The sequence below is a fragment of the Aethalodelphis obliquidens genome, unplaced genomic scaffold (assembly GCF_003676395.1).
Source record: "Aethalodelphis obliquidens isolate GAN/ISIS:26980383/991018 unplaced genomic scaffold, ASM367639v1 scaffold18, whole genome shotgun sequence".
NCBI classification, from domain to species: Eukaryota; Metazoa; Chordata; class Mammalia; order Artiodactyla; family Delphinidae; genus Aethalodelphis; species Aethalodelphis obliquidens.
Window position 1 is genome coordinate 22,529,279 of NW_020837962.1, and position 23,538 is coordinate 22,552,816.

General features: G+C 37.2%; 1 protein-coding gene across 12 annotated transcripts in view; it reads left to right on the plus strand.

Annotated features, from left to right (window-relative positions):
• Positions 1-23,538, plus strand: part of TASP1 (taspase 1) — a 273,636-nt gene that overhangs the window by 79,350 nt on the left and 170,748 nt on the right. For 11 of the 12 annotated variants that reach the window (XR_003435171.1, XM_027118160.1, XM_027118163.1 and 8 more), the window contains one exon: positions 21,515-21,634. The exons of the other annotated variant lie outside the window; for it this stretch is intronic. Coding sequence is in view for 10 of the 11 variants with exons in the window: in XM_027118160.1 (XP_026973961.1) it covers positions 21,515-21,634 (120 nt within the window). In the remaining variant the exon portion in view is untranslated. The remainder of the gene's footprint in view (positions 1-21,514; positions 21,635-23,538) is intronic. 12 annotated transcript variants of the gene reach the window in all.

Consider the following 23,538-nt stretch of genomic DNA (forward strand, 5'->3'; position numbering starts at 1 on the left):
GGAAATGAAGTGGATTTTCCTCATTACTATCTCATAGCTCATGGCTTGCTGCTAGACACATTGTCTTCCCCGCGCAAATTAGTTGTTTTGTTGTCAAAGGAAGGGGAGGAGAGTGGTTATTAGGGAGGTAATCTACAATGTGTAGCGTAAATGGAGAACTTTTTTTTATCGTCTTCTTCTGCACAGTTAATATGTCCCTTGTTGCTACAAACCAGTAGTGGGTTAAGCAGCTAATCTACCTATAAATCAAATAAAACACATTTTGTCCTCACTTTAAGAGTACATGGGTTTTAAGATACAATATTAAAAAATAAGGAATAAATTCTGAGTAACTGTCTATTCTTAATAATTGACATCTCTGTTTCATCCATGCTTTTTGGGTGTGACTTAGAGGGAAGACATGCTGGAGGAGGAAAAGATTGTTATTTACCTGTAGTGCTGTGTAATATAAAAGTAGTAGTTGTTTATGCTCTATTCCACTCCCCTATCTGTGCAGACCCAACTGTTCTGGATTTTTCTTTACTTCTTTCTTTCCCTTGCAGTGTATAGATAGTCCACACTTTGCCTGGTAGTGCTGGACCATAAAAATGACTGTGCAAACCGGAACTGTGCAAAGGGATCTTAATGGCAAAAAATTACACTTTTTCTATGACCTTTAGACATTTTTGTCAAAACATTAAAAACTCTTTTACTGGTGGTTATAAATGTGTAGAGAAACAAACAAAAAGTAATTAAAATGAGTATTTATTTAGTACACTAATTTAAAACATCAGAATTAAAGTAGGTTTTTTCTGTCTAAAAACCCTTTATCAAGAGTAGTTTGAACAGTGCTTGCTTTCCTGTCATGTAAGTTATGATATGGAGTGAGCATCTGTTTATGTCATGGTGAATCGTCAAACTCTTTTTAATTTTGGATCAGCTTTCAACAGTTTATCCTTTGCTCTTTCCATGTTGTACAGTATCTCTCAGCGTTCCTTTTATGTCAGCTTTTTTGCCAGTGTCACTTCTTCTGGGGCATCTTCATCCTTTTTGTCACAACTACATTCCTTATTTATGTTGACAGGTTTGTCTTCACTAAGTTCCTCTGACTGAAGATCTCGAGTCTCTTGAATGGTGGCAGTGTTGAAAATTCCCACAGTCAATTACTTCTTCCATAACGTCACTTATTTTTTATTAGAATTGCACTTCCAACATTATCACTTTTTGTTTCTTTCCTTCACTTTCATCTTAGTTGGCTAGTGCCCTTTTTTGATGATTGATATTTGTTAAATGTCATGTGGACTTATCACTGGGAGACAAGGAGGTAACACAACTACACACTTAGCTGTCTGTGCACAGTGACCCATCCGTGACAGATGTTGAGTGAAATGACATGATTGTTCACTGATCATAATGGGCATCTAACGTTTACATAGTTTACATAGTGATCTTTGAACTAAAGACCTAGTAGTGAAGTTTATACTTTATTCAATTACTCACAGTTACTATACCATGTAATTGAAGTTTGAACCAGGTTGTTGAGTGACTGGTATTATTTAACTGAGCTGTGGTAACTGACGTTTGTCTGTGTCAGAGCTAGGCAAATTGAGAACTGTGTTTGTGAAAACGAATGGTGCAGTTCAGCATGCTCCTCTGTCCTTCGTAGTTCCCACACAAGGGCATCTGCATTCTCCCCCTGACAGGATTGCCATGGACTCTCATTGTTGTTAGAATATTTATCAGTAATTCTTGTGGTGTATGTGATGAAGTGATACATGTTTTAAGTTTATCTTTTGTTTTGATACAAAAAGTAAAAGGTAGTTGTGTTAGTATTAAGCATTTTTGAAAAAGAAAGCTTTCTTTTGGAATGAAGTGCTAATAAACTCATTGGCCAATGGAGGTTCTTAGCTCCTGCTACAAAACTGACTGAATTGTTACATAACCGTGTTACATAACAGAAAGAGTTGCTACAAAGAGGAGATACTTTGGGAAAACAAACAGACCCAATGCACAGGATAATCTAGATTTCATAAATATCAGTTTCAAACAGCTAGCCCTGGATATTACTAGAAGGGGCTCTTTTATTCTTAGAGTATTAAAAGAGGTTGGGGGTATTGTTTGATCTCAGCATTTTTGATGTTTCAAGCCTTTTTTTTCCCTTCATTTTTCACAAGCATATTGTCGAAATAGTTTCCATGTCTTTTTCTTTAATAACAGACTTTACAGTTGGATGTACATGAAATTCTTTGCCTTGTCTCACCACTTTTATGAAGTAATTTAAGTTTTCAATTAATTTCATTGGTTTTTAGGTAAAGCAGTACTTGTATAGGGTGGTGAAATGAAAGATAATCAGACCTTTTCCATTGTGTGAATCTTTCATTCTTCAATTTCTAATGAACAAGTTTAGAAAATCTTGCAATGCTTTGTACAGTGTTGTGTGTTGAAAACCACTCTAAAGAGATTCTACAACTTTTAATTTTGTGTTCTTTAGCCACCACATAGGGACATCAAATTGGCCACATGTTTCAGAAAGAAAATGTTGGGCCTTGCGTTGTGTGCTTCACATAAATATATTCTATTCTTTTGAAGTATATTGTGGGTAACATTTTTCCCTTTTATCCACCATCTTGAAATTATTATATAAACGCTTAAGTGTATCATACTAAATCACTGTTATTTTTTGGGTGAGAGGTAGGTTAAGATCAAAGGAAATAAATGCACAGAAAACAACATGTTTTCATCAGATTGTTCTATTTGTACTTGTGTACATGTTTATTATGTGTGCAGAGGAAGGAGTAATTAGTCTTTTATAGACATTTACTTGATCTGGAGTCTTCCCGTGTTTCTCAAAAAGTTGGTTAATGCATAGATATATGAGTAAACAGAAGTAAGAAACTTCTTTGCCTTCTCTTCTACATAAAGAAATATACTTTATATATTTGTGGGTTTTTAAAAAATAAAACTGTAAATTCATCCTGTGGAGTGATTATCTTCCATTTGAAATTATTTCTTTGAATTGTAAGTAATACATTAAAAATTATATTTTCCTGTCCTAAGGCTATCTTGATTACTGATTAAGCCTATAAGACTTAACATGTAAATCAGTAAGTCAGTAACTTAAGTACTTGTATTACTAGATTACCACCATCTCATGCATTTATGTAGGTTATACAGTCTGATGACCATTATTCCTTTGCAATATAATTTGATGGGGTTTATTTATTTATTTATTTTTCCATTTCCTTAAATCACTTTTTATTTTAATTAATTAATTAAAGCAAAAGCAAGTTTATTTAGATACACGTTCCATAGGCAGAAGGTGGACTCTTTTTAAACCTCTTTTTCAACTTTGAAGTTGGTCTTTTTTTTTTTTTGAAATTTATTTTATTATGTTTTTATACAGCAGGTTCTTATTAGTTATCTATTTTATACATATTTGTGTATATATGTCAATCCCAATCTCCCAATTCATCCCCCCGCCACCATGGAGTTTCTTTAAATGTCTGTGGTTTGCAGCACTTTATGTCAATTCATCAGTTATCCAAATCCAGAACTTTCAACCCCTGATAGCTGGACAATTGCAGTATTTTTTTTTTTCTTCTGTTTCAGAAAAAGTTTCTAAGTTCTCATATAAAGATTCAATAGCTAGTAGGTTGGATTTCTTCCCGAGTCTTCCTTAAACCCTTACGAAGCTATGCCTTAAATTTATACTGAGTTTTAAAGTTATAAGTGAGATAAGAGTGAGGCAAGAAATCTGTTAACAGACCTTAACTGCTGTTTTTATTTTGTAAGGGAAGTAACCTGTGGTTTTCCAGACTTGTTATAGGTTGACATCATATGTTCAGACTTGTAAATCTTCCCTCCACTTTTACTATTCATCAGCTCTGTAGAGCCTCCTCTAAATTTTGGTGTTTAACAGAATCAATGGAGGGGAAAAAAGAGCATTCCTTCATTATCATTGGGATAATCTCAGCCGATCTTGTATATAATGTGCAAATCACCATATTATAGCTTTCCTAAAAGGAAATGCCTCCAGTGAATGGAATTTCATTGGAGCTACAGATAGAAGTCTTCCTGTCTGGGAATTGGCTCAGACCATGATGTTAAGAGCATCAGATTCTAAGTCAGGACTTTTAAATATGTCCTCATATGATATCACCATGTACTAATGACCTGAGTTGACCCATCACAGATGTAGTAGTGTAGACACATGTGTAACTAATAAGGCCAGCAGAATAGACCAATACACGAGAAGACAAATGTGTATACACACACACACACGGGTCAATAACAAGGATGTTTTAAGATCAGAAGATAAGACCCACTGCTTAATTACGTTGAACGAAAACTGTCTGAAGTTTTCAAAGGCCTCATTGGCCCACCTCTTCTGCAATCAGCCTAGAACATTTTGAATAAAAAGTCAGATGCCAGAAACTATTCAGAATTCAAGACCTGGGCTGGGATTACTTGAGGAGTGGAGGAAGTAGGGCAGGCTGAAATGGGGTGCAGTAGACCAGGATTTCTAGTCTAGGTTTGCTGTTAACTAGTCCAGAGACCTTGGGCAAACATGGAGTCTCTCTAGACTTCAGTTTCCTCAGCAGTAAAGTCAGCATGCTGGACCAAGTGATTACCATCATTCTTTCCAACTTGACAATTCTCTAATATATTATCATTGGCAACATGGAGTTTGTCCAAACCTCTTGATCCTCTCATTGAGAGATCCTTTATTTTAGTGTATGCTAAACCTGGCTGGCCATTATCTTCATCGGGATAGTTGTAAAACTCAATTTTTAGGCTCTACTCTCAATATACTGATGAAAATCTTCAGGGGTGTGTGAGGTATTGGGCCAGCATTTGAGACTCATTGCTTTTTCTGCCTAATTTGTCACAGTGGGCCTAGAAAAGCTGCTTAGTAATCGTTGCTTAAATGAACATAGAACGTTCTAGAGGAGTTAGTAATTATATACATGATTGCATTCAGTTAATAACTTCATGTCCAGTCTTATTCATTTAGCTCTCTTGAAGGTACCCTAGAGCTCTTTTCTCCTTTCTCCTTATTCCAGAATTTGTCTCCAGGTCATTGTCATTTTCCACAGGTACACAGTGCCATTTAATGAAACTGTGTTTGAATGGATGAATCTAAGTTTTTATTACCACCCCCCTCTTCAGGCCCTGAACTGTTCCAGTTTCTTATTATACATTTCATGTCATACCTTAGCTCAGCATGTCTAGAATCAAGCTTCATCACTGTCTCCTGGATGACTGCAGTAGCATCGCAACCCGTCTGCTCTTGCCTTTCCAGTCAGTTCTATACACAGCATTTGTGGAATCATTTAAAAGTGCAATTTGATTTTGTCATGACCCTGTTTAAACTTCAGTGACTTCCGGCTGCTCTTAAGAATAAAGTATAGGCCCCTTAACAGAGCCCACAGGACTCGATAAGAGCAGGTGCCTGTCTTTCTTTTCAGTCTTTTGCTCTTTTACTCTCAGTCTGGGTCACACTGTCAAGATTCTGCCTGAGTCAGGTCCTTTGTCCCTATGATTCCAGATCCCAGGAATATTGCCTCTCCCCCTCCCACCTGTCATTTAAACTGTCGTTCTGCTCCAGCTGCCTCTCTGAGTGTGCTTATTTGATGTCTTTCTCTTTCCCTAGAGTGCAGGTTCCAGGAGGACAGGGATTATATCTGTTTTGGTTGCCATGGTTTCTCAGCTTGGCATATAATAAGTACTCAATTGGTTTAATGAATACAGGCACTAGTTTTTGTTTTGTTTTGTTTTTGCTTGCTTCTTTTTGATATATTTACCACCCTCAAGTCTGTACCTTTTTACCTTGGTGGCTGGATGGTTGCAGTATCTTTATAACTGGCTTCCCTGGTTCTAGCCTTTTTCCATTCCTCTTTAATTCTGTGTATTATCCCAAGATACATTTCCTTAAAAATACCTTCATTGGTCTTGTCCTTCTTCTGAGAGAAACTTTAATAGAATCTTTACTATATGTAGCTTAAAACCCAAAGTTTTTAGAACTGACTTTATGAACCCTCTTGAAACTTGAGCCCAGCCTACTCTTGCATTATTTCTCTTCTGAATAATCTTTTTTTCTCTTACCAACTACATTTCTGTATTTGATTTTTCATGGAGTTGCTGAAAGTTCTTATTTCTAAGTTTTTCTCATGTCTCTTTCTCTTTGTGGAATAAATGATAATTAATAATGGAATACCAGCCCCTTCTCCATCTACTGAAATTCGAATCCAAGTCCTTTGGATTAAGGACCAGCTCAAATGCCACCCAGATCAAAACCCATTCCTTTTTGGGCACTCAATAAATGCTTGTTGAATTGAATTATCTACTACCTTTGACATTTTGAGATTGGTGTGTGATTATTTTATCATACCTATGCAGGCATATGGAAGCATGAGAATTTTGTTTTTTTATCCTTATCACAGTGCCTAGAAACAATGCCTTTACTCAATTGATATTACTAACTTAAACATCTACAGCCTATGATTCTAATGTTAATTTTGAGAGAGCAAAGTGTATGTTATTTTCTTCAATTTTAAGTCTTATGGTCTTTCAAGATAAGTTTGAATCTTTTAATTGCTTCAAGCATACATTAGTTCAAAGCTATGTCTCACTTTTAACAAGCTTGTATTTGGGGATGTAATGAAAGAAGAGTTTGGTTATCTGAAATATTACTATTGATAATAATATTATTGAGTAAGTGAGGGAAATAATTTCTTAGAAACAGCTCGCAGTTGCAGCTGACCATTCCAGAGGTGAGTCAGGAAGTGTCCACAAGGGGGCGTGCCCATCTAGCCATCTAGAGAAACGTGACCAAGTCCCTCTCCTGTTATGCAGGTAAAATGCCTGTTTTACAATTGTACTCCTAGACCATGTGTCATTTTCTAGGAAAAAGAATAGACCTTCACCTTAACAAAAATTCCTACCCATTTTCTAGCACCTGTTTATTTTGGTGGTGTGATTTTCTGAGGAGGGACGGGGGACAGAATGGAAATGGGGATTGCCTTGCAAGCTAAGACAAGTCTATGATGCTTGTGATTGTGCTTTTTTTTTTTTTCTGTGTTGAGAGCATTTTTATTTTACAAGCATTGCCATCTCTTCTGCGGTCATTGTATGTCGTTTGCTCGAGGGATAGGCAGTGCTCCATTTTCATTGCTCCATTGATTTGTGTCACCTGAGGTTATGAGGAACTAGCAAGTGACCTTGAGGAGTGCACAGGCTTTGAGTGGAGTTTCTACCAGAGGTCATGGCCTCATGGAATCTTCAGTTTTTGTTTTTGTTTTTTTCCAGTACTTATTTTACCTTGACTTCAACATTATCACCAGCAAACATTTATTGAGTACTATTTATATACAGATTTTTAAGTAGGCTTTAGGAGTAAATAGAGAGGCCCTGCCTATTTGGTCCAGAGGAATTAAACAATAAAGGGAAATCATACCATTTGGTATGTGCCAGAAGAATGAAACCATCCGTGAGAGCTGCAGGGATTACCAGGATGGATAAACTACCATAAGCACCTGGTAGGCTTTATGGAAGAGGTGGAATTTAAGCTGGGGCTTGGATAAAGAGTAGGGTTTACATAACTGTAGAGAGAAAGAGAAAGCCGTAGTTTAGAAGAAGCCTGTGAGAAGCACCACAGAGTTTCTGCAGGACAGTGGTTTCAAACCCAAATGCTTATGGGGACCAGGCAGGTAGCCTAAATATGTGAGACCATCTAGACGGGTGGCAATACATGTTCCATTTTTAGGTATTCAAAAACCAAAATAGTGCACTTTGCTGGTCAAACCAAGCTCTATTTTCGACAGCCTGTAATCCCCAGTGGGGGCACGACAGCCGATAGGATTCAACTGTCCACAGAATTTAGCAAAGTAAAATAGACCATAGAGGAAGTAAGTACACAGGCAGAGCTGCCCCTGAACGTCTGTTTGCAATAACTGTACTTAGAAGCAAATGAGGAGAATGTTTTGAAACACAGTATGTGTGAGTGGGGCCTGTCCTGGTGGTTATTTGCATTAAACACAGGCTTTTGAGTGTTGGGAATCTCTGAAAACATCATTGAGGTTAATTTGAATGGTGTTAGAATTTCTAAGATATAGTACTATCATGATTAGTTTAGATTGTATTTTACATCCTAGAATATACTTAGCTCCTTCCTACTCTTTGTAATTCTTTGAAATCAAAGAATGATCTCTGATTTCTAATAAGATTTTAATCTATTGAGGAACAAAAATAAATAAGTATATGGGCATTTTCTGGCTCCTTTTTGCTTTTTAATATACTGATTTTTAGTTGTTATATATTTATGATTTTGAATAATTCTATTTTTGTGAGTATACTCGTAATTATACGGTCAAATGAATATTGCTTTAGAAATCTCATATCAAATAAAGTAACTTATTACTGTGTTATTAAAGTCGGTGTCAGTTATTGTTCTTCAATCTGGGGAGGGTGGAACTTAAATCCAGGTTAATGACCCATCCCAATTGTCATGGTGTTTCATTGGCAGGAATAGACTCCAGATTGTCCAAGTTACCTTCGAGTCCTTTATCTGTTATTCCCCACTGCTTTAAGACTCAGTTCAAAGGCCATTGGAGCTCTGGAATTTAAAAGAAAAAGTGTAATTTTATCCTGAGAAGGTAAATGTAAGCTCTGAAATGAAAGACCAGAGGTCCAGACCACGGCCAGGTGTTCCTGGAAAGAGCCAAATTGGACAACTAAATTGCAAAAGGTTGCCTGTTCTTATTAAAGAGACTTTGTTGCTGTCTATTTAATTAGCAAGGTCTTAGCTCATTTATTTATGTGTTTTTTAATCTGCCCAGGTAATGACATTCATAGCCTATTAGTGTGTGTGCCGGTAGCGTGTTGCGCTATCTGTGTGGTTGAAGTCCTCTCATATATGCGCCTCTATGAAGTGAAACTGCCAGATAATCTCAATTCCCTCCTTCTCCCTTGAACATGTTTCCCAGACGGCAGTGACTGAGTTTAAGATAGTGAAGGATGACCAGTGGAAAAAGTGAAGTTAAGACTCAAATACTGTATGGGTATTAATTATTTAGAGCTTTTAGGAAAGCAGTCTGGAATTAAAGAAACTGAATTGGTTAGTCAAAAACGAGGAGTGTGATCTGGTGCCAGATGATTGATTTAAGGGGTTGGGAAGGCAGTAAAGAAGTGTTACCAAAAGAAAACATTGAACGGTGGAGTGTGTGACCAATATAAGGATATATCATTTCTTTATAGATAAAGTGAGAGGCTTAGTGTTTGATGGTAAGAGCCTTAGAAGTTTGTTTTGAACAGTAGACCAAAGGGCATGCACAACGTCCTGAAATAAAGATCACTTCCACATTGTGAGAAACGAGTCTGGACTTCAGTTTGGTTACTATGGGACGAGTGAAAGGTTTCTCAGCAGTTGGTTAAGGATGTGCTTTTGAGACAGAACCCATTTAGGAGTGATGTGCAAAAGCATTACATTCAGGGAATATCTAAATATGAAATAATCAGAGAAACGTGAGGTTATAGGAAAACTACTTTGGATAGGCTGAGTCTGGATTGTGCATAAAAATTGAGCAAGGTGCAGTTTCAGAGGACAAGAAGTTTGAGTTATTGATGAGGTTCAATTAAAAAGTATTTATCTTATGACACTTTGTTAGTTGCTGCTTCCAGGTGGAAGTGGGGGAAGACAAGCCACCAAAGAGCTTAGAACAAGTCAGTGTATAAAAGTCTTACACACAGGGGTTTAGGTTGTACTTTTAGGGCCAGGGCCCCCATGTGGATGGGAAATGATTCAGGAGACCTTTTCTGGAGTTACTGAGGCCCTGGGACTTGAAGAAGGGCAGCGTTTTGATGTGGGGCAAGGGTAGGGGAGGAGAGAGCAATATTTGCACTGGATGAAGTGCAAGCGAGTCAGGATGCCATCTATAGTGTGGAGTTTAATAGTATCTGCTGTTACTCCGGAAGAGCCAAGGCTCATACTGGAGGAGAAGGCAGGAGGGCCAGGCCTTTGCTGAGGTTTAAAACCACAAATTGTTTTGTCACAGAATCAATTTTGCCCTTCTTTTTCCTTTTTATTTATTTTATTCCTTTTTGGATCTTTTCACCTAGTGTTTATTCCTCTTTCATTGATTTTTCATCTTATCTCTGTTTTTTCTCCTTGTGTTTATCTTATTCGCTTTCTAACTTGTTTAGTTGGACACGTAGCTTATTAATTTTGTTTCCTTTTCTAATATTAATATTTTGGGTATTAATTTCCCTCTAAGTGCTACTTTTACTATATCTCTCACAAGTTTTGAAATGCAATATTTTTATTATCATTCATTTTTAAATATTTTTGTTTCTATTTAGATTTCTTATTTGATCCATAAGTTATTTAGAGGTACTTTTTTCTTTCTTAATTTTTAAATTTTATTTACGTTTATTGACTCCTAACTTAATTGTATTGTAGTCAGAGAGTGTATTCTGTTCGATAATGTTTCTTTTTCCTTTTTTTTTTAACATCTTTATTGGAGTATAATTGCTTTACAATGGTGTGTTAGTTTCTGCTTTATAACAAAGTGAATCAGTTATACATATACATATATTCCCATATCTCTTCCCTCTTGCGTCTCCTTCCCTCCCACCCTCCCTATCCCACCACTCTAGGTGGTCACAAAGCACCGAGCTGATCTCCCTGTGCTATGCGGCTGCTTCCCACTAGCTATCTATTTTACATTTGGTATTGTATGTATGTCCATGCCACTCTCTCACTTTGTCACAGCTTACCCTTCCCCCTCCCCATATCCTCAAGTCCATGTTCTAGTAGGTCTGTGTCTTTATTCCCATCTTACCCCTAGGTTCTTCATGATCTTTTGTTTTGGTTTTTTTTTTTCCCGTAGATTCCACATATATGTGTTAGCATATGGTATTTGTTTTTATCTTTCTGACTTACTTCACTCCATATGACAGACGCTAGGTCCATCCACCTCACTACACATAACTCAATTTCATTTCTTTTTATGGCTGAGTAATATTCCATTGTATATATGTGCCACATCTTTATCCATTCATCTGTCGATGGACACTTAGGTTGCTTCCATGTCCTGGCTATTGTAAATAGAGCTGCAGTGAACATTGTGGTACATGACTCTTTGAATTATGGTTTTCTCAGGGTATATGCCCAGTAGTGGGATTGCTGGGTCATATGGTAGTTCTATTTGTAGTTTTTTAAGGAACCTCCATACTGTTCTCCATAGTGGCTGTATCAATTTACATTCCCACCAACAGTGCAAGAGGGTTCCCTTTTCTCCACACCCTCTCCAGCATTTATTGTTTCTAGATTTTTTGATGATGGCCATTCTGACCAGTGTCAGAATGGTGTGAGAAGATATCTCATTGTAGTTTTGATTTGCATTTCTCTAATGATTAATGATGTTGAGCATTCTTTCATGTGTTTGTTGGCAATCTGTATATCTTCTTTGGAGAAATGTCTATTTAGGTCTCCTGTCCATTTTTGGATTGGGTTGTTTGTTTTTTTGTTATTGAGCTGCATGAGCTGCTTGTAAATTTTGGAGATTAATCCTTTGTCAGTTGCTTCATTTGCAAATATTTTCTCCTATTCTGAGGGTTGTCTTTTGTTCTTGTTTATGGTTTCCTTTGCTGTGCAAAAGCTTTTAAGTTTCATTAGGTCCCATTTGTGTATTTTTGTTTTTATTTCCATTTCTCTAGGAGGTGGTTCAAAAAGGATCTTGCTGTGATTTATGTCATAGAGTGTTCTGCCTATGTTTTCCTCTAAGAGTTTGAGAGTGTCTGGGCTTACATTTAGTTCTTTAATCCATTTTGGGTTTATTTTTGTGTATGGTGTTAGGGAGTGTTCTAATTTCATACTTTTACATGTACCTGTCCATTTTTCCCAGCACTACTTATTGAAGAGGCTGTCTTTTCTCCACTGTATATTCTTGCCACCTTTATCAAAGATAAGGTGTCCATATGTGTGTGGGTTTATCTCTGGGCTTTCTATCCTGTTCCATTGATCTATATTTCTGTTTTTGTGCCTTGATAATGTTTCTTGAAATTTGTTGTGATTTAGTTTATGGATTAATGTATGGTCAATTTTTGTAAGTATTGATTTGTGTTTGAAAAGAATGCTTCCAGTCTAATTGGTACAGAATTCTGTGAATGCCTATCTAATTAAGCTTTTTAATATGCTGTTCAGATCTTTTATTTCTTACTGATTATTATTATGGTCATTTGACCTATTCATAGTTGGGAGAAATGTGTTAAAATATCTCATTGTGAGGTATTATGGTTTGCTGATTTCTGTTTGTTGCTCTGTTTTTGCTTTACGTACATTTGAGGCTATTTTTTATTTTAGGTACATACAAATTTAGAATTACTATATCTCCCTGGTGTATCTAAACTTTCAGTATTTATCACTTAGAGACCCTTTAGTTCTATTAACTTTTTGTCTTAAAACTTAATTTTCTTGATGTTAATATATCTGCGTTGTTTGGATTGGTACCTGCTTGGTATCTCTCTCTCTTTTCCCTGTCCTCTTACTTCCAGCTTTTCCATATCCTTAATTTTCAAGTGTGTCTCTGATAAATAACATATAGCCAGATTTTAAAACCCAATCTTGACCTTCTAATAATAACCATTATTATTTTTTATTTATTTTTGGCTGCGTGGGGTCTTTGTTGCTGCGCACGGGCTTTCTCTAGCCGTGGTGAGCGGGAGCTACTCTTTGTTGTGGAGCATGGGCTCTAGGCACGTGGGCTTCAGTAGTTGTGGCACGCGGGCTCTAGAGTGGAGGCTCAGTAGTTGTGGCACACAGGCTTAGTTGCTCCACGGCATGTGGAATCTTCCTGGTCCAGGGCTCGAACCCGTGTCCCCTGCACTGGCAGGTGGATTCTTAACAACTGCACCACAAGGGAAGTCTCTAACCATTATTATTTTTAAAGACAATATTAATTTTGATTTACATGAAGTTTTGCCATTTTATTTGCTTACCTATTCCTCGTTTCATTCCTGAATGTCCTTCTCCTTCTTGGATTATTGTCTTAGTCCTTTCAGACTGCTATAACAAAATACCAGAGACCGGATGGCTTACAAACAATAGAAATTTATTTATCACAGTTCTAGAGGCTGGGAAGTCCAACGTCAAGGCGTAGGCAGATTTGGTGTCTGGTGAGGACCCACTTCCTAGATGGCTATCTTTTTGCTATAACCTTACATGGCAGAAGGGACAAGGGAGCTTCTTGGGCTTCTTCTAGAATGGCATAATCCCATTCATGAGGACTCTGCCTTCATGACATAATCATCTTCCAGTGCCCCACCCCCTAATACTATCACCTTGGGGATTAGGATTTCAACATGTAAATTTTGGAAGGACACATTCGTATGACAGCAGTTATTTTCCTTCTTCTTAAAGTATATCATTCATTTGTTTATTAATTCATTTATTCAACAGGTATTTATTGAGTGCTTAAGAGGTATCAGGTACTTTTCTGGGTGCTTAGCGTATGTTAGTGAATAAAACATACAAAGATTTAAAAAATTTATTTCTTTATTTCTTTATCTTCTTTATTTTTTTTGGCTGTGGTGGGTCTTAGTTGCAGCACACAGGGTCTTCGTTGAGGCATGTGGGATCTTTCACTGAGGCATGGGCTGCTCTCCAGTTGTGGCGCCCGGGCTTCTCTCTAGTTGTGGTATGCGGGTTTTGTCTCTCTAATTGTCATGCGTGGACTCCAGGGTGTGTGGGCTCCAGGGTGTGTGGGCTCTGTAGATTGCGGCATGCGGGCTCAGTAGTTGTGACACGTGGGTTTCAGTTGCTGCGTGGCATGTGGGATCTTAGTTCCCCAACCAGGGATCGAGCCCATGTTCCCTGCATTGGAAGGAGGATTCTTTACCACTGGGCCACCAGGGAAGTCCCTAAAACATACAAAGATTACTGCCTTTGTCGAGCTTCCAGTCTCGGGGGAGATTGGCAGTTTAAATAATATGAAAATATGTGGTATATTTTAGAAGATGATGACATGTTATGGGAAAAAGATAAAGTAGAGTCAAGAAAGGAAGGTTAGGAATACCTATGAGAAGGTGGTAGGGAGGATTAGAAGGAGGGCAGTTTGCAGTATTAAATAGAATGGTCCTTTAGGATTTCATTAAGTGCAGGTCTCTTGGTGGTAAACGAATTTTATTTTTTTATTTATAAGTGTATTTATTTTATTTTTGTTCCTAAAAGGTAATTTTGTTAGGTACCCACTTCTAGGTTTATAGTTACTTTTCTCTGAGTACCTTGAAAATACACCAGTGCCTTCTGGTTCCCATTGGACTTTGGGAATTCTGCCTTCATTCTGTTGTGGTGAGCTTTCCTTTCTATCTGGCTCCTTTTCTTTCTCTCTGGCTTCCACGAGATCTGGATTCTTGTTTTTCATCAGTTCTGGGGAAATTTGAGCTATTTTCTCTTTAAATATTTTCACTTCTCTATTCTGTCAATTCTTTCCAGTTGGGCATACAGTAGACTTTTTCTCATTCATATTTTTTACTATCTCTTTCATATTTTCCATCACCCCCACTTGCTTACAATTGCAATCAAATGTGTATTAAATGTTACATAAATATAACTGTATTATACTATTAGGAAAAAGTTGAAAAATTTGTTCATGACCTGACGTTTTGAATTCTTGGTTGTGTACTTTAAAATAGATACATCAGCTGTTGATTTCTTTTTTTAAGGTAAAACTTAACAAGCAGCAACACACACACAATCTTAAGTGTATAATTTGATGAATTTTGATATGTGTATACAACCATGTAACAAGATATGATATTGCTACTACTCTAGAAAGTTTCCTCACGCCCCTTCATAGTCCACGCCTCCTTCCCAAGACAACTATTTTTCTGATTCTTTTTCACCATTCTTTTACCTGTTCTAAAACTTCAGATGAATGGGATCATATATTATGTACTCTCTTGTGTCCAGCTTCTTTTACTCAGCATACATCTAAAAGATTATCCATATTGTTATACATATCACTAGTTCTTTTTTATTGCTGAGCAGTCCTCCACTGTTGCCTGTATCACAGTTTGTGGACCCATTCCCCTCTTGATAGACATTTGGGTTGTTTCCAGGTTTTGACTCTTGCAGTTTGACTAAGGTGCTATAAACATTCTTGACAAGTCTTTTGTCATATATATTTTGCTTTCTCTTGGATAAATATTTAGGACTGTAGTTGCTGGGTCACAGCTAGGTGTGTATATTTCATTTAGAATTAAATTTTTTTTGATTTAGAATTTTAAAATTGTGAGTAATACTTATTCCAGAAAAACAAGAAGCCAAATTAGATATATTCATCATTAATTTTTAAACTGATTTTAAGTCATTGAGATGTATTCTATAAGTGTTTTTATCAAATGGATGCAATTTAATGATCTAGTTAATATTATCTTAAGGAACTTGTCAGAATTATCATCATTCTTAAATTCCTTAATTTTTATTTCAACTCCAGTATATCTTAGGTTGCTATCCTTAACCAGTGGTTCATTATGAGTTCAAATAAATAATATTAATTAAACAACATATGAATAAGAGTAAAAATGATTTAAAGCTGTGTAAAGCTATCATTGTGGTGGTTTTTACTGTTCAACTGTGTACTAATCTAAGTCATGAGTATGTTCATCTGGTCTCTACCATCACTTACACGTGCTCACTCAACATGTACACTGAGGCTCTCAAACGGTTCCATTTTGAAGAGAAAAAAATCTGTAATTCATTATTTGTAAGATTATTAAAAAAAAAACAACAACTGAGATTAGCCACCAGAACACTATATAGGAATTCTGCCAGTTGGAAAACATTGTCCTTTGAGAGTCTGGAATTTTGGGGTAATCCTCTGGAACTTGTTATGATATGAATTTATAATTAAAGCTGTAATCCAGATATATTAAAGCCCCTTAAAAGCATTGTTAACACACTTTATTTTTATTTTGAGCTGAAAATGTTTCTGTTTTCAGAGTTGAGTGATTTAGGGAATTAATAATAGAGATTTTTATATAATATATTTGTTTTCTCTGTTTTAGATACATTTGGCACTAATTATATAGTGCTGCAAAAATTTTAATGCATATTTATTAAGCAAAGAAAATCAAGGATTATTTAAAAATAGACATTATGACTGTAGCTTACAGAAACATCATTTGTAGTATTGGACATCAGAAGGGTGGTTTTCTGAAGGGTCACTGGATATTCTTATATCCAAATTTTCCTTGGTTTCAGCCAAGCCAGATACTTGAAAGTAGATAATTCTCGCTAAATTGTACTTCTTTTACACACACAGCTGATATACTCTGAGCCCACAGTGACCCCACTGTAGGGGGCTGGTTTTAGGAGATAGACCTGGAGCCAGATCTAAGTCTCTTGTAGCCAGAGGTATCATTCCATCTTTAGGATGCTCGAAGGTGGTAAAGCTTTATGCTGAAGTTACTGTGCTGTCACAGAGGGCGTTAAGTCAGCTGTGTTTCTCAAGTGGAAGCTCAGGCCAATCATAATGTTGCTTTCAGCCTAACAGAGGTGTACTGGGAAGGTTTGGTATCTTTAAAAAAACAACAACAACGTATTATTATTGCATTAGAATAATCCCACCATACATCAGTTTCAGGATGCGCTTTTACACTTGAGATATTATTCTTATATTTTAGCTATTTGATATTTGAGTAATTCTGTACAGAAGAAAGACCAAGTTAATGAGATAAGTAACTGATAGATGGTGTCTCTTGGCAGGTTTCAGAGTTCAGGTTAGAGGCTTAATTTTCATGTGGAAAGTACCTACATTTTGTTCTGATGGATTTATTAGTTTACACATGTTACTTAATTTAATTCTTACAATAACTGTGTAATAGCCATCTCCAACTTGGAGCAAGAAAAATGAAAACTTTTGACATTAAGCCCAACAGAGATTACTAGATCCTTGGTTACTTCAAGAAAGTTTTATTTCAGTCTTTTCCATAGCACATGCAATCTCTATGCCAACTTTATGTACATGTGTTTATTCTGATGGGAACTATAGTTTATGCCACTGCTTTTTAGTCACAATTTTATCTAAAAAATTAATGCAACTAGCATGTTTCAGTCAGGGACAATAGGTCCATGTGTATCTATGTGGTGCATGTACTTCTAAGTATTTATGGAGTGTAAGAGTATAATAGCAGCTCTATATAATAAAAGTCATTGTGTGTTTTTAGCCTTTCTTAGATTTCATTCTTGTACAAACGAGCTCTGTGAAATTATTATAGCCAAAATACCAGTGTTTTTCACTCAGTTTATCTGCACTTCATAAAAATGCTTAAATGTTATTTCATCATCCTTCAAGTTGCTTTTCAGTGTGTGAAATCTGTGAACTAATTCTTGAATATTTATGAAGTAATTCTGATTTTTGCAGGTGTTGCAAGCCATTAGGAATATTTAGCTTAATTTGGAACAGGATTCTCTATTTTTCGCTTGATTTTTCATTTTTGAAAAACAAGTTACAGTAAATCCATCTATGTATAATCCTTTTGTGGCTTTCTATAGTAGTTTGGTTAGGGATAAGAGTTATAGTTCACAATATCCTGATTGAAATGCTAAGAGAATTGTTTTACAGATAATGTATATCATTATGTATCTGTTATGTGTCCCCTCAGTAAGATTCTACTTTATAGAATGTTTGAGTAGGATCAGCAGTCACAGTGAATAAAAAAAGAACTAATAAAGAATACCCTTTCCTGACTTTGTTGTTGCTGTTTTTGAGGGAAGTTATTTTATAGTGCCTCTTTATTTGCATGAGAGTTGTCTATTTCTAAAAGAACCAGTAAGATTAATAAGATCATACTTTAAAATACTTTGTAGTATGTCCATGGTGTTATGGTTGTGGTGATATGCTGCCAGTTGGTAGTTGAACAAGATAGAGTTTAAATCTTTTATGCTGACATAATGTTGGTCTTAGGTGGTTTAAATTTCTCCTTCAGCAGATTTGTGCCTATAAAATTATTTGCCTTAGAATGAGTAGAGCAGACATCTGGCTGATAATGACCTTGTGGGATGTTATCAGACCTTGTTTCTCAAAGTAGGGTCCATGGAGCAGTAGCATCAGCATCACTCGGAGGCTTTTAGATGTACAGTCGTGACTGACTCTAGATTACTCCATCATAATCTGCATTTAAACAGATTCTCCAGTTGATTTGTATGCACATTAAAGTTTGAGAAGCCCTCCTGTAGATGACATAAGACTTGGCATCTGAACAAGAAACAATCTCTGTCTGAGGTTACAAGGATATAAAGATTTAGGAATTATTTCTTAGAAAAATGAAACAAATGTTCATCTTAAAAATACATTTGGCTTTAGGATTATCTCTCTTTTCTGGAATAAAGTGTGTCCAATGAATTTCTTTACTTTGATAATTCCATCTTATCTACCAAAGAAGACAGACTCCACTTAGTCTATACCAAATGAGTAAACCTGATTATTGTTAATCTTCCCTAAGATAGTGTCATTCTCTGGCCTTGTATGAAATTGAATCTTGAGAAAAGGAGATGGAAGACTGATGTTAGAATGGCAGGGCATATATCGTCACTTACTGGGCTTGCTTTTGTTACACCAGGGATACAGATGTGCTTTATTTACTCCAAATTTATTTATTTATTTATTATTTTTTGCTGTACGCGGGCCTCTCACTGCTGTGGCCTCTCCCGCTGTGGAGCACAGGCTCCGGACGCGCAGGCCCAGCGGCCATGGCTCACGGGCCTAGCTGCTCCGTGGCATGTGGGATCTTCCCGGACCGGGACACGAACCCGTGTCCCCTGGCATCGGCAGGTGGAGTCTCAACCACTGCGCCACCAGGGAAGCCCACTCCAAATTTATTTTATTTTTATTTTTTAAATTTTTATTGGAGTATAGTTGCTTTACAATGCTGTGTTAGTTTCTGCTGTACAGTAAAGCGAATCAGTTATATGTATACATATATACACTCTTTCTTAGATTTCCTTCTCATTTAGGTCACCACAGATCATTGAGTAGAGTTCCCTGTGCTAAACAGTAGGTTCCCATTAGTTATCTACTTTATGCATAGTGGTGTATACGTGTCAATTCCAATCTCCCAATTTGTCCCACCCCTTCTTCCCCCCTTGATAACCGTAAGTTTGTTGTCTACATCTGTGACTATTTCTGCTTTGCTGATAAGTTCATCTGTACCATTTTTTTAGATTCCACATATAAGCGATAATATACGATATTTGTTTTACTCTTTCTGACTTACTTCACTCTGTATGACAGTCTCTAGGTCTCTCCATGTCTCTGCAAATGACACTATTTCGTTTCTTTTTATGGCTGAGTAATATTCTATTGTATATATGTACCACATCTTCTTTATCCATTTCTCTGTCGATGGACATTTAGAAGATGTACCACATCTTTATCCATTCCTCTGTCGATGGACTGACTATCGTAAATAGTGCTGCAGTGAATATCGGGGTGCATGCATCCTTTCAAATTCTGGTTTTCTCCAGCTATATGCCTAGGAGTGGGATTGCTGAGTCATATGGTAGCTCTATTTTTAGGTTTATAAGGAACCTCCATACTGTTCTCCATAGTGACTGTACCAATTTACATTCCCACCAACAGTGTAGGAGGGTTCCCTTTTCTCCACACCCTCTCCAGCATATATTGTTTGAAGATTTTTTGATGATGGCCATTCTGACCGATGTGAGGTGATACCTCATTGTAGTTTTGATTCTCATTTCTCTAGTAATTAGTGATGTTGAGTATCTTCTCATGTGCTTTTTGGCCATCTGTATGTGTTCTTTGGAGAAATGCCTATTTAGATCTTTTGATTGGGTTATTTGTTTTTTTGATATTGAGCTGCATGAGCTGTTTGTATATTTTGGAGATTATCCCTTGTTGGTTGCTTTGTTTGCAAATATTTTCTCCCATTCTGAGGGTTGTCTTAAAGAATAAGGATGTCCTGAATGTCTGCTGTTTGCAGAATGAAACAGTGGATCAGACCTTTCCTCAGAGGTTTACAGTCAGGTTAGGAAATTATCCTTAAAAGTCAGACAACCTACCACCAGAAGAACTGTGATATTCTGGGATATGGCCATGTTGATCCACTGGCTGGTCTTCCCCAGCTGCTGTTAAAAGGGAGAGTAGGGACACAGCACTCATTTCAGTCAGTTACACCTGTTGTATCAAAGTAAGTACTGTCATAGTGGAACAGCATATTTAAGGGGAGTTAGAATTTAGAGAAATAACCAAAGAAATGCAAACATCTAGATATACCTTCTCCTAATAGACTTAATATAATATTCATTGTGGCATGCTCTGCCTCTTCTAGTTTCCTTTAAGGAAAAATCTTTTGTTTGCATTCTGCTTCCAATATTTCAAAACTCCCTTCAATGTTTTTCAGCTTCTGAGGCAGCCTTGGGATCCCATTGACTTTTCTGGGGCTAGCCTTAATGTGGTATTTCAAAAACCACTCCGGCAGGTACCTCCTCAGCACAAATGATGTCTTGCTCAGTAAGTAGTATGAGCATAAACCACACAGGAGGGAGAGCTGGTCTCATTGAACATGGGCTTCTGCCTGACTCTTTCATACAGACTTGAGTGCTAGGGTGAGGGTAGGGGTCTCAGGTTCTGGGGCACCAGTGCCCTAGTGTAAGAGTACCACCATGACCGCTATGAGCCTAAAGACCTGTAGTAGCCCTCCTTTTTAATACATAAAAAAGATAATTTTTCATGAAACTTTGTTCCCACTTCCTTTACTTTTGATTTTTATCCAGCAGTGTAAAGTTTGTCTGCCTTGCACAGGTGAACCAGAAATCTTTGAGGTAGGAGACAGCTGCTTGTGGTCACTACATGTGAAATGCCTTAATAAGCATGTGGCACCTGGAATAAGACACAGAAACACAAAGATGCCTCCCAAGAATGTGCAGTTTTCTGCCATATGATTGGCAACCATGTTATTAATATAGCAGAGAAGGGAGCTTGCCATTTTCTCACAAGGAAGGAATTATAAAAGAAAATTGTAGCATGGTCTACACCAAGACTAGAAATGTCACTCTCTTCATTTATTGTGCTGAATATATTACTTTTAGAAATTTGTATATAATATTTAAAAAATACTAATAAGGACATTTATTAGTTCACTTACATCATAGATCTTTTCCTCTATAAATTCTCAATCGTGAACTTAATTCTTGAGATTAAGGAGACACGGCGATATACTGTAATTTATATTAAATTGTTTTTTTCTTCCTCCCTTAGAAAGGCACATTAGGCTTTTTATTAGAGAAAAGCAACCAGACACCCTTGGTTCAGGATCTTACAGTGGAAAATAAGTTTTGACTTGAACCGGATTAAGTGGCAACTTGATAATAAATAATTTCAGGAGATTGCTGAATGTTCCAGTTAAGGATTAGCTCAGATTTTGTTATGTCATGATTGTCCTGACAAGTGCTGTGTGGTCCCATCATTGTCACACGCTGTGCTTAGCGAACGCTCTGGCCACTTTTGCTCTGCAGGAGAATGACTCAGGCACTTTGGACACGGTGGGCGCTGTGGTCGTGGACCATGAAGGGAACGTGGCTGCCGCCGTCTCCAGTGGAGGCTTGGCCTTGAAACATCCAGGGAGAGTGGGGCAGGTAAGTGATTCTGGGGTTTTTAAACTAGTTTTCCAAGTCGGAACATGGAATTTTCTAGCCCACAAGTTTTTGAACCAGTAGAGATATTTTTTTTTTCTTTAGAAAAAACAAATGATTATTGTTCTTAGCACTTATGTAGTATAAATCATCAAATACCTGTTCAGGATTCTTTCTAAAATTAAAACCTATCTCACAGTAATAGGGTTCTTCCTGATCTTTATAATTGGTAATCCTATGTTTGGCTACTTTCAGCAGGCTAGCTACTGGCCTGGGCATTTATCAGACATTTAATAAACGTGCATCCATTTCCATTTTCTTTCTTTGTAAATGTCATTCTCTTTAGGATCCAGCACCTGACTATATGGCTGCTTGCTTTCCAGGTGGAAAAACAGTTTTAGAGTTACATTTTGTATTTCCTCCATTCAAGGAACAGTAACATTTTGACCCTCTAATCCCTCCTCTGATTAGGCATTTCAGCTATTTTATAGACTGACTAGTAGTCCAAGTCACCAACACATGATACCACTTGAGAAATTGAGATAGAAGGGTCTAATTTATGTGCAACTGGCTTATTCCCTGTTCACTTGTACATCTTCTTCACCCCTGACTCCCCATCTCCATCCAGCCTTTAGTACCCAACTGAGAATGAAATTTAACAATCCATTTGATCTAATAACCTTTCTGGGAATAAACCAATTTGGCACATTACTTACAGCCTTAATAAATATTTGTTGAGTGAACAAATGAATTGGACACCCTCACAGAATCTGTTAAAGTTGTTGCACAGGGTGTGCTTAAGCTCAGTGCTTGGATCTCGTGTTGCATCTGTAGCACCTCTTGGCATGCTCTGTATGCTTTGTCTCCCATGTTTGAAGAAGAGTCAGTGTCACAGTTGCTTTGGACACGGTGGTGAGCTAGTGCTTGGAGCAGAGTGATCTGCTTCGTGGAGGACGTCTTTGCAAAGCCCCAAGTGATGTCCCCTGATCTGCCCTTTATTGTGGACAAGCCACTCACAGTCCTATGGTGGGAAGGGGAAGGGAAGAATAATTAATTTTGTGCTACTCTTTGCCTACCATACAAGGGGATTTATGAGGAATGATTACTCAACATGTGGAAATGCTTTGAACTCAATATAAAAAGCCTTTGTCTGGTCATGGTATTTTTCCACATTATAAAGCCCTGTGTATTTATCAAGTTTGGAATAAGAAAACCAAGCTCGGCATATCAGATCTGGATGCCTCGGTGGAGAAAGAGAGAGAAAAGCCAGCAGAGGCGCCTTCATTGCATTGCAATTCCCATGACTTTCTTACTGGTTTTTGTTTGTTTTCGTTAGCAAAATAGCAACAACAGAACCAAGGATAGTGCTGGACTACGTTAGCAGGGTATTACACCGAACCCTGCACGTGGGGTTGCCCTGGAAAAAGAAATACTGTAAAACTTAACATGTACACATTTGAAAGTTGCTAAGAGAGTAGGTCTTAAAAGTTCTCACTACAAGAAAAACAATTCTGTAACTGTGTATGATGACGAATGTTAATTAGACTAATTGTGGTGATCATTTTGCAATATATACAAATATTTAATGATTATTATTATTATTATGATTTTTTTTTTTTTTTGCGGTCCGCGGGCCTCTCACTGTTGTGCCCTCTCCTGTTGCGGAGCACAGGCTCCGGACGTGCAGGCTCAGCGACCATGGCTTACGGGCCCAGCCGCTCTGCAGCATGTGGGATCTTCCCGGACCGGGGCACGAACCCGTGTCCCCTGCATTGGCAGGCGGACTCTCAACCACTGCGCCACCAAGGAAGCCTTGAATGATTATTTTGTACACCTGAAGCTAATATAATGCATGTCAATTGTACCTCAATTAAAAAAAAAACCTTGCATATTTATTTGCCCCACTT